Here is a 12,393-nt window from a genome sequence, read left to right as displayed (position 1 = left end):
ATCGCAGTCTCTATGTGAAGTGTTTTGCTGGATATTCATAATTTCATCCATGCAGATGGCTTGGATGAAATATAGAAGGGGAGTGCTGCTCTGATTATTATTAGAGCTGAAACTATTAGATGATTAATTGATAAGTTGATCGATGCCAAACGTTCTCAGATTTCAGCATCTCAAATGTGATGATTTGCTGCGTTTCTTCGATAATAAATAAAATATTTTTGTGTGTTGGGCTGTTAGTAGGACAAAAGAAGGAAGGTGAAAATGTCACCGTCACCTCTGAGAAATTGTAATGGCCATTTTTTCACACTAGTTTCACATTTCCTAGACTAAACAATTAATCATGAAAATAATTGGCAGATTAACTGAAAATAGTCCTTAGTTGCAGCCCTAATTATTATAGAAGTTATACAAGTTTGCGTCTTGTTTTGTCCACCTGCCCCACACTTTCAGAGGAAACAGTAATTTTTATAGACTGATCTGACATAAGAAGAATCACGTCGATGACTTACTATAAAATTGGTTGACTCAGTATTTTGTGGTTTATTAAACATATGCATATGAGATGATAGCGGGGTGATATATTTATTACAGCACTGTTAAATAGGCTGAACGTGACGTGCTTTGAATCGCTCGGTTTACTTAAACCTTGTGCTGCTGCAGCCTCTACGTTGCTGTGACACGATTCAGTTCAGACTTTCTCCACGTTGAAAGTAATATGGAAATATGACTAGGTCTGACCTAGTGTCATTGCCATCGTGACTTGTATGTCAGAAATAGTGACTCGGGTGCTTATTCAGACATGAGATTGCCATGTAAAATTCCCATCACCTGTATGTAATAGGGTGCATGTCTGAAAAGAGCTTAATAATCATAATAACGACCATTATAATAACAGGAATGATGATAATGTATTACCTTCATTATAGCTGAGAGATGTGTGTGTCACGATAATGAGCAAAAGAAAAAAAAGTTGTGTTGGACTACAATTCAAGAACTTTGGCTGTGCCTCAGGCTGCTGAGCCGTGGGCACGACATTTATTCAGTTTATTCAGCTTATTCAGCTTATTCAGCTTCTCATATAAAAAATAACTAAACAGAAGAGAAAAAACTCAGACTTTGTAGGTGAGGTAAGAAAAACAACAACCCGGGTCTCCAAAGGCAAAATGCTGTATTTCTGTATATCCATTATGCTCATAGTCTAGCTGAGTGTTTCTGCTGTGAAAGATACACTATGTTTAATGCAGTAGCTGCAGGTAAGCAGGGGTGTGATCGACCTGTGTGTGGTGCGTGGGAAGGTGAAGAGAAAATTGATGTTTACGTGACTGAGCACAATCAAACACATCCAGTCACACAGAATCAGCAGAGGATGTCGTAGAAATGTTTCCACATGTTTGTCCTAACATGGCAGCGCAGATGAGGGAAGTGATTTTTCTTTCTTTATCGTCATATTTAAGGAAGGCAGGTAGAAAGAACGACAACACTGGGGAGTTTTCAACTTTCTTCATCTTAAAATGTCCTTTTTTCATTGTTAGAATTCCTTGTGAAAACAAAACACACCATAAACTCACCCGGTAGCATTTTTTCATTGGTTTTGACAAATAGCAGCACTGTAAACCAGCCATTTTATAGAAATGGATCTTAATGTAAAAGTTTTTCTTTTGTAGTGTGACAGATGTGAAGTATCACCAAGCACTACCAGCTAAAATGAAGACTGTTCAGCCATTTACTTTACTACAGTAAAGGTCTTTGACATTTAAAACTCTTTCTCCATTGGTAGCCAGTCAGACTGATGGTCTCGAGGGTTGCTACATTGGACTAATAAATCAATTTATCGAGCTTGAGAGGATCTGCAGCGAAGAAATCCCCAAATTCAGGTGTGCAAAGCTTGTCACGTCATACCCAGGAAGACTCGAGGCTGTAATTGCCAAAAGTGCTTCAGCTAAGTGAAGGGTCTGAAAACTTATGTCACTGTAAGATTTTAGTTTTTTTGTTTTTAATACATTTGCAAAGAAATCTTAAAATTCTGTTTTCGTTTTGTCATTTTTGGGGTATTGAGTGCAGATTGTTCAGGGAAAACATGAATTTAAATGATTTTAGCATAAGGCTGCAACATAACAAAATGTGAAAAAGGTGAAGGTGTGTTAATACTTCCTGAATGCATTGCGACAGAAAGTAGTTGTGTACGTGTTTGTACAGGTATGTGAGTGTTTGTGCAATTTTCCCCCGGTCTTGTCCCTGTTGTCTTGCATGGCTGCGATTTTAGTGAGGGAAATACCTACAAGACATGTTGTTGATCTTTGCTTACAAGATGATTATGTAAACATATTGGCTTAATACTCAAGAAAAGCCTCCCTGACGTCTGGTAGCGTGGCAGCCCCCCCCTCCCTCCCTTTCTTCAGCATGAGCCCACAATGTCTCAATCACCTTCAAAGTATCCCGGCTCCATATCTGTCTCGTCTCCCTGTGCCATCTGAATGCAGCATGCATCCATAGGGCAGCGTGACGAACGCTCTGAAATGCTGTACTCTCAATTCTCTCTCTGTGCATTTGTAGTGGAGCTCTTCACCAGATTAAGTTTAATTCCAAAATGAGATATCCACCATTTTAAAAATGCAGTACCCTACCACAGCAAAGCAATTGCCTGCCTGGGAGCAAAACTCACTACGGATTAACACTGACTGTATTAACAAAGTCAAGACCTTTGCTGATTAAAAGAGTGTGTATTGCATAGAATCATTGCCTGGTAACATTTCTTCTTTTCTTCTACCTAATGAAGATGTTAGGAATGAAGTCCTTGCATTTTCTTATAACAGGGGAATTCTTCTTTTTGCCCTCTGGTTGAACTCCATGGTTGCTCAAGTTTGTTTGTGAGTGTACTTGACAGCTATGGCCCTAATGGGAGAGAAAATTTCACTTACCAAACCTGTATTACACAGTCTAAATAGTCTATTCACTGTTAACCCAGCTTATTTTTTCTATGGTAACAAATATTAACAAATCTCTGTCTAGATAATGAGACTGAGAAAGGTATCGCTTCACCCTCTGAGGTTGTTTGCACCGAGGGTGTCACTGCTTCACATTATTTAATGTCCAAATCAATTACAGCAACAAGATGAACAATGTACACACATTGTCTGTAGGTTAACTGGAAAAACAGTGTGGCGTAGAGTATAGATTAGGACATCAACAGCAGTCAGTTAGTGCTGAAAAGATTGATTAGCAACAATTTTGATTCAAGTCGGTTAATTATTTGTCGTTTTTCGAGAAACTTTCCCTGGTTCCAGCTTCTGAAATGTGAGGATGTGTTGTTTTTCTCAGTTTTATATCAAATGTAGGATTCAGACTGTTGACTAGACAAAACAAGCAATTTGAAGACATCACCTTGGCTGTGGGGAATTCTTACAGGCATTTTCACTGTTTTAACTATGTTGAGACTATATTTTGTAGATTACATTTTGTAGTCTAAACCATTAATGTTGGAAAAATGTTCCCCCATGTTTGTGTTAACACTGCAGTTCAGGTGACGGAAGTGAATCGTATTTTTTTGCCTCCGCACCTGCGACAGCCGTCCGTCCCGAAATTCAAAGTCAAAGTCCTCACTACATGTATTATATGAGTCTGGACAGACATGGGTGTAAACTGCAGCTTGGCTGGAGACATAAAACCACAAGGCAGTAATTCTAGTTTATTTCAATATTTGAAGAAGCCACAGAGAAGAAAAGGCTGTGCATAGTGTGCATTATTGATGCCTGTTGTACCCAGATACAAGGCCCAGAACAATGTGATATGATTTTTGGTGAGAGTTAAATTAATTAGTCAGTACTTTAAAAGATAGGGCTCCAATATTCTATTTTTGTCATTGTAGGTACCATTACAAGGTAAAAACCAACAATGTGATAGTGTCTCTCAAGGCTTCCCTACCCTGTTTGTGGCTCTCAGGCAAAAACAGGTCACAGATAGAGACTTTAACTTTTGAGAGAGGTTACATTATTTACTAAAACAGCTGGGCACTGTAGTTTTGAGAAAATGTTACTCGAGTAGGAGTAAATAGTGCATTTGTTTGGGACTATTTTCAGCTGCGGATTAATACACTTTTGGTGGGCAAGTGAGTTTTTCTGGCAACAGGACTGTGTATGTGGAATTCGAATCAAAATAAACTACACTGTGTGAGATATATCAGGCTTGGGATACACAGACAGTACTTGGTAGTAGGATCAGTTCATTGTTGGTTTTGGTCTTTTCATGGAATTTATTGACAAGAAGAAAAATATTGAATATCACCAGACTTACCCCTTGACAAAGGCAAGAAGTGTCATAGACATGAAACGCCCTGCACTGTTCAGCCGCATGGCTGCATGCAGTGTGTCATTAGTAGTCACTGCTGTGTCTCCTTATGGCCAATGGGGGGCAGATACTTTCACGACTAACGGAATGAATGAATAATATTTAATTCTGGATCCTTGGGACCCTTTACATTTAAATAGACAGCTCTTTCTATTTAAACACCACCACTAAATAACTAACAAAGGTTTGATAATGGCTCGTATTTGTATTTATAAACATCTCTCATACAAACAGTTACTGTGTGAAAATAATAAAAAAGTAATGGGTATCTTATTTCAAAATGAAAATTGCTCTCTGCAGAGCCTGTAACTGTTTCACCTCAGTGATTTTGGTCTTTATCTCTTTTGCTCTCTCCTGCAGAGGCGCCTCCCTCTGGGATGTCCAAGAATGGATACTTCTTTCAAGAAATGGGTGAGTCTGAGTCACCGCCAGGACATATGAATGTACTCCTCACTTAATTTTCAACATTAGCCAGTTTTCCGCAATGCAAAACCAAGCAAAAAATAATGAGGGGTCCATGCGTGGGAGACACAGTTTGAACAAAAATCATGGGAAAAAGACGTGGAGAATTTTTTTTTATTTGAATGCTGCCAGTAATGTGCGTTGTACAGTATATCCATAGTGAAAGGTATGATTTAAAGATTAGAACTGCAGCACAGAAACAGAGAAATCTCCGAGCTCTCACACTCTGCTGCATTTGGATATAAATAATGAACTTTGCTCCGGCTGTTATGATAACGGCAGTTTCATTACCTTCAAGCCAAGGAGAGGCACCCAATTAGTATGTGCAGCACAAGCAGTAAGGACAGAATATGCTTACATTGGATCTCCCTGTCTCCCCCAGCCAATTATTCCCCTCCTGCAACACACCAATTCACTCAGCAGATTCACAGAAGTCCCCCTGCTGCAGCTGAACATAACCGTCTTTATTAGGCAATCTTTTATCAGGATATAAATGCAATTACATTATTGTTGGCAAGTAAGCATTATTCGACATTGTCATCTTAGAGGTTCATTAGTGAATGTTGGTCCGGAAGCCGAATGCTCTTCGAATGCATTTGGCGAAAAAAGGGTGTGAGCAGAGACATGACAAATAATATTTGTTGTACGTCTTGAACTGTAGAAGTCGTTCTGTTGTACCTGTGCCTTCTTTGTCATAATCTTCTTCGTTACCGTGTTAATAATTGATCTGTCACAGAGACATATCAACTATTAATGTGCTCATTTAGTGTGCTTGGCAAGTAAATGTTGGTGATTGAATCTGCTAATGGCTGCACATTTTAGGATTAAATCCTGTTCTTTTGGCTTAGAATAGAGACACACAAAAAAAAACATGCAGTGTGTGCAGAATAGGAATTATTGCTCTGTTTATCAGAGTTGGTAAACTATGCAGTTCCTGACACATCTCATCTTCTTTTGTTTCGGTAAAAAAAAATTAATGGTATAAATGGCAGCCACACTCATTAAACATAAGGAATTTCCTGCATGAAATAGTAATTCAACTGTTTTCCTTGGAGCTTAATGCCTCACTTTATGAATGTGTAATCATTTTTGATTAATGGAGGTGGTCCTTAGTTCAGGTGAGGTGGCCCACGTCTGCTTTAAAACACTGCAGGAAACCCTGTAATAGTTGTTATGATCATTTCAAACCTGGAAAGGACGACACAGTAGAAGACGACCCCTTTTTATTACCAACATAACCTTCATCATAATGGCTAGAAAGGATTTGATTAATCATGAAAGTACGCTAATGCCCTGCTTTAAAGCTTTTAAACTAATGTGGTCTAATTGAAATTTGTGCTGAAACAATTAGTCGAATAATTTGACGGAAAAATTATTGCAAACAAGATTTTGATAAGGATAATCATCATCTGTTTCCAGCTTCTTAAATGTGAGCGTGTTCTGATTTTTTTCTCTTTTATATCATTGTAAATTGAATATCCAAGCGTTTTGGCGAAGTGCTGCAATAAATGTTATTTTTGTTAACCTACGGATTCTTTTCTCATTTCATCTATTAAACTTTTGGTCTATAAAATGCCAGAATATTGTGGAATAATACCCAGCACAGTTTCCTTAAGCCCTTCTTAATGTCATGCAATTGCTTGTTTTGTCTGACCAACAGACCAACACCTAAAAATACTCCGTTTAAATCCTCGCAACTGAGAAGCTGGAAGTAGGTAATTTTCGGCATTTGTGCTATAAAATAATTTAAACAATTACCAGAATAGGTGCTGTTTTTTGTTGCTCTACTAACTGATTAATTGTTTCAGCTAGACCTTGCATTCTGAAATGTTATAGACAAATTAATCAAATTATAATCAGAGGATTAAACCGTCTTCTAAAACTACGGTTCGTTTCAACATTGGATGAAATTAAATCAAGTACATGAAGGTAGTTTCATATAAATTCACAAAGCACAAACGTGAAAACATCTTTAATGATGCAAGTGTTTGTAACACTGTAGTGGTTGTGTATGTCACACCTCCACACACGTCTCAAAGTCTACTGCTGCAGAACACTGCACACTATGTTGCAGAAATGCATCAATCATTCACTGTTTTCATATCAAACTAACTCATACCTCGGCCCTCGTTCCTTCCACATGTCGCATGCTTGTATTCACTGGTCACAGTTACTGAGGAGGAACTCAACTTCGTGCGCAGCTCATCTGAATTCAAAAGCTGCCAAACTGATTCCATTTATTGTTCGAATCACATTGCAGTGTTACTGATAGGATTTTTTTTCAGCAGCGGAGTTCTACCTTTCTCTCTTCTCTGTTTCTGTTTCTGTTCTTTCTCTCTCTCCCTTTCACCTCGTCCCGGTGTTACAAAACGTGTGTATATATAAAAAAAAAAAACCCTGATTTTGATTCTTAATATAATCAGTCCTAATTCTGAAGGGTCTGAATTGCATATTTGGAGTTTAATTTCAAAATTATGTCGGAAGATTGTTTGATAGGTTAAAAAAAATGATGGAATAGAATAAATGCAGCACAAAAATAAATAATAAACATTAAATAACTTTTAGCAAATTTGATACCATTGTGTTTTGGAGTAAGACCGTCGATTTGTTCCTCCTGCTCCGCAGCTGCTGCTCTCGCCCAAGGTGATTTGAAGGTCATAGCCCAGCCAGTGAGTCTGAGGCACAGAGGGATGCGGGCAAGGTGACGACACAGAAAGGTTCAAATAATGTCAAGTGCTGAGGGATGATCCTGATGCAAGACAAACTGAATAAACTGAAATTGGGCCCTCCTCGTGGATAAGGTCAGCAGATAAAGAGCACAAGTATGAGATACTGTTCTCGTCGCATCAAGCCGATCGCCGGGTGATATTTGGGAGCCCACTAGTTACTGTAGGATTGGATTTAAGGGGCTGCTGTGTCAGGAAGGGAGAATGGGATGAGTCATATAAACAGGCTGCGGGCTGGGTCCTGTGATGCTTTCTACCATACAAAATCCTGACCATTATGCACCCACAAGAAAAACCAAAAAAAAAACAGAAAATCTGCTAAAAACCTGCATCTGCCTGCTGATTCATGAAAGAGACGTCCTCATGCTAAAACAACCGCTGACCAACTTAATTTTTCCAATTTTTCTCAGACAATTTGTGTGTTTTTTTTTATTTTTTATTTTTAATTTCTTTGGTTTTTAGGCTAATAGCTATTTATGCATTAAACTAATTAATAAATCTCTCCCGGCAAATCAGTGAGAAATAGTAGTTACTGGACTTAACTCCGTTTCTATGAGTATGTGCTCCACCCTCTAACGGACTTCACTAATAGTTAACCCCTTCGAGGCTCCGCCTTGGCACTCTGAGACAGATCTTTGCACCCACCGCCCAATCAGGGGGTAGCGACGACATACCACGGTCACGTATAAAACCCCAGCACATACACTGCTCGTCTCCATTTGAAACTCAGCGATGTATACCAACAAGGGGGGCGGTTGGGTCTGCTGTTAGAGGGCTACTCACATACTCATGGAACTGGAGTTACGTCCAGTAACTTTCTATTTCGTGCGTGTCCTCTGGGCGGCCAAGGCAAAGAGGCCGGGGAGATTGTCGAGGGGATAGCAGGGGGCTGGTGGGTCCTCCTGGAAGAGTGTTGCCGGGTCCTCCTTCTCTTAGACACGGCGTTCGTTCTTCTCATCATACTCATCCCAGGGCGTGGACTTGGGCCTTGGAGGGAGCTGCCTGGTATTTTAACTTTCCACATTCTGTTGGGATTATGATGACTAAAGGTGTAGGCCAAAAAGAAATAGAAAGTACAGGAACTCCTCTAGTAAAACTTCCCTCAAATTAATAATTTATTAGTTGTAATCTTCCATATACTCTAAAATTATATATGTATTTCTCAAGTATAAGCATCACTTCATGGTTGCTGACTGTTGAAATAATGTCCGTAAGTCCCTGTAGAATACTGGGACTTGCCAGACTACTTTGGCTGATAATAATGATAATAAAAGTTTGTTTGCTGCCCTGCTTGGTAGCCAGTGAGGTCCAGGAGGTGACCCTGTGCTGTTGTGTCCCCAGAGCAGCGGGAGGCGGAGCAGGAGGAGGGCAGCGAGGGCCGAGAGGAGGGACAGGACTCGCCTATCGCCTGCGGAGATGACATCCACCTCTATGACAACCAGATCAGCCCTGGGCCAGGTCAGTACACGGAGAGAGGGTTAGAGAGAGAGATTGAGAGGACACTGGGGGGTTAGAGTGTGTGGGGGGGGATAAGGAGGGAGGATAAAAGAATAAGGGTGAGAAGGAAATAGAGGGAGAGAGAAACAGGAGAGACGGTGCGAGAAAAGTGATTGAAAGAGCGGAGAGGTGGCAGAAAAAGTGCAAGAAGGTTAATTAAAGGTCAGGGCATTTTATAAAAACTTTTATTCGGTCTTTAAAATGTTTAGGTATCTCAGAATTGTTAATCTTAAAAGCACCTGAAGGCTTGGTCTCCCATATTTTTTAAAATATTACATGTAATATCTGAGACAAAATGAACAACAACCAACGTTAAAGATTCACTTAACACTCAAATATTAAAGTGCACTGTTCAACGTCTTAAGTAGCTTTTGAAGGCGGCTTTAATTAAGACTTTTATATTAAAAAATGACCACTTGAGTTTGAATGGGATTGCTTGTAGTGACGAACCCACAGAGAAATCTCACCCGACTCTCCAGTTCTCCTCAGCTCTACGGAGCTTTTTTCGCATCTTTTAGCACATTTTTTTGGTTTTGCGGCAGATTCAATTCAATTTCGATTTACAAAGTCCACCGTTGATTCATTTTGATTAAATTCAATTCGATTCCATTTGATTCTTTGATGAATCAGTTACATCTGAAAAATACAAATGTTGCTACAAATGCTTCTCAGAATTTTAAGCTGGGAACTTAAATTTCTTCTACAATTAACAAGTGAACCACACTGTTGTTTCCTTGAATATAAAACTGTGTAAAGTGCACATTATCAGCTAAACTGTAAACACATTTCCTAGTTTTTCAACTTTGGACCAAGGATGTTTTTTCTTTGGCAAATGCAAAATGACAAAAACACATAACACATCTTTATTTCTTAGGTCTACATGTGCAAAATAGTTGAGGAAGAGTATTAAAAACCAGCACCACTTATAAGGGCGTCATAGTTATGCATACTTTTAAAAATACATGCTGTCCCGAACAGCTATGCATAGATTGTCAGTAGCAGATGCTTCATCTAATTAAAGATATCCACTTTAATGATCACTTTGAGCAAAGACAGGGCAGGAACTGAAAGTCTGCTCACTAATTCATCTGCTCTGTTTGTGTTGACAAGACTTCAGCCTGACATCTGCAGACAGCTGTTAGTTAGCGTTAGCTCCCCGGCAGCGACTAAAGTAGAATCCACACACTGGTTCACTCAACTTCAACGGCTTCATATCTCATAACCAGAGATAATTTCTCTTCCAAATACACAAACAAAGAGCTCAAATCAGCGTGCAGTGTTTTTTCAGCCTATCCCTCTTCTTAGATGCGATCTCTAGATTTGCTACGAGATAGCCCGGGTCAGCTAACCATCCTGAGTCACAACAGTCTCATAAACAGCGGCAGATACGCATAGACTGTGATTATTCACATCACAGTTTACGGACTGTCCTGTCTTAATGCGGCTCATGTAGCAACTATCATACTTTTTAAATACATACTTTTTATTTAAATAACATTTTTGTGCACGTTGTAATAACGCAATTTCCAGAAAGCAGACATTTTACACATCATACAGCCGTAACTGAACTTCTTATAACAAGTAACCTGGTACTTGCCTACACATAATATTTAGCCTGGATGTACATGTTTACTGAGTAAATGAGCAAATGCAAACATCAGTCTTTGGAATTTAAGAATAGATATTGGATCATTAAAATAAAAATCGTAGTTAATCAGAAAATCGTTTTTTTTTTTTTTTTTTTTTTTAATATCCAGCCCTAGTGGCCCTTAATTTTCCGTTGTCACCACTCTTAACACTGTATCTAGCACCAAAAAGCAGGCAGACAAAGTTAGCAACTACCAGGTGAGCATTTAGCAGCCAAAGATCCAGATCCACACAACTGAAAGGGTGAATATTGGACTTACATTCATCGTTAGTTTTATCTAATTGGATTAACGGTGGTATCACCGTGGCAGCATAAGTAAACAGCCCAACAACTGTCATCAGCCTTTGATTCTGAATCTTTGAATTGTCCAGTTCTGATTGGTGCATGAAAATACTGTACCTGACTGTAAATGATGTCTGAGAGTAGAGAACAGACAAAACACAAAATCAAGAGCTGAAGTCCTGACGTCATGTCCCGCCTTTGTTCCACTAGCTTCTGTAACTCAATCAGTGTTTCTAAGCGTGACCCTGAGCTTTACTTTCCATATTCTGAGACAATTCAGAGCTAACAGCAGCCGATCAACTCAACAGTAAACTCACCTCTTTAGTTGAGCCGTCAAAGATCTAAGGCTTATGGGAAATGGTGTTTCTTGAAGATGCGCTTAAAAAAAGAAATATTGGATAAGCAGTATTTGATAATTAAAAAAAAAAACTACTCTCTTAATCTAGACATAGGAAGCTAGCCAAACTACAGACTGTTAAGAAAGGCTCTGTTCCAAGGCTGTATTTTTTGTAATTTGTAAATATCTTTGGGATTTTGAATGAGGTTTTCTTAGTTTTGGAACAGATTCCTGAAAATGACAGTTTCATGGCTCTCTATACAGAAATCCCTCATGTTAAATAGCCAGTATCATTCTATCTTTGACCGATAATAGTGTGTCAGTGCAGGACCCCCTTATTCATAGAAATAAGCTGATTAATTAGAATTGCATTTGTAGCTGAACATTTGATAACATACATGGATGTTCTGCTGTGTATATACAGGCGTCCCTCTGCAACTTTACTTCATTATGATGTATGTCACAATCAGCTTGCCTAGATGTAAAAAACTTTTTAAAAAATTGGCTAGTTGCCTTTCTGAATATGCCTCTTCCAGTCAATAATCTCATCTGTTGTGTGATCAATATCACTAGTTCAATTTTTTTGTTCCTTGCACTACAGCCTTTTTGGATATTTTTTTCATATAATAAGATGAGGCTTCTTCAAAGGGAGTCAAATCTGCAGTCTTGGCAGATCTCCACAGCACCATTCAAGAGGACAGCAAAACTGACTGGGGAAAAAATCCTCAAACAACTTTTAACTAATTTCTGTGGAGGTCTGCTGGGGTCTGAGTCCATCTAGAGCCCGATGGCAGGTGTTGACTTGACAGACAGCTCCTCAGCTGCAGGTGCAGATGATTTTGACCCCATCAGCAAAAACCCCACGGGTCAACAGGTTACCATTGCCATGGCAACAGACACAGGTGCGACACATGGAGAGAGGGAAAGAGAGAGAAATGCATGTTCCCTTTGAATGTGACAGGTGACCATGTCACTCGGGCTGATTCTCCACACATAGTAACACTTAAGGCATCTGACGAGAGCTGGAATGGTGCAAGCTGGGAACAAGTTAGAGTAGGAAAACTATGGCAAAAACTCTCCTTCAGCTTGGACAGATG

At 39.3% G+C, this 12,393-nt stretch overlaps 1 protein-coding gene across 4 annotated transcripts in view; it reads left to right on the top strand.

The window, feature by feature from the left end:
* The window catches only part of slc4a11 (solute carrier family 4 member 11), a 102,001-nt gene that overhangs the window by 37,699 nt on the left and 51,909 nt on the right, over positions 1-12,393 (top strand). For 2 of the 4 annotated variants that reach the window (XM_040138230.1, XM_040138231.1), the window contains exons 2-3: positions 4,705-4,755; positions 8,879-8,990. In XM_040138230.1, coding sequence (XP_039994164.1) covers positions 4,732-4,755; positions 8,879-8,990 — 136 coding nt within the window. In that variant the 5' untranslated portion in view covers positions 4,705-4,731. Of the gene's footprint in view, positions 1-4,704; positions 4,756-8,873; positions 8,991-12,393 lie in introns of all 4 variants that reach the window. The other 2 variants (XM_040138228.1, XM_040138229.1) reach the window with 1 other exon arrangement.

The sequence above is a fragment of the Xiphias gladius genome, chromosome 10 (genome assembly GCF_016859285.1).
Source record: "Xiphias gladius isolate SHS-SW01 ecotype Sanya breed wild chromosome 10, ASM1685928v1, whole genome shotgun sequence".
NCBI classification, from domain to species: domain Eukaryota; kingdom Metazoa; phylum Chordata; class Actinopteri; order Istiophoriformes; family Xiphiidae; genus Xiphias; species Xiphias gladius.
Note: the sequence above shows the minus strand (reverse complement) of the source record. Positions and strands in the feature narration are given on the sequence as shown.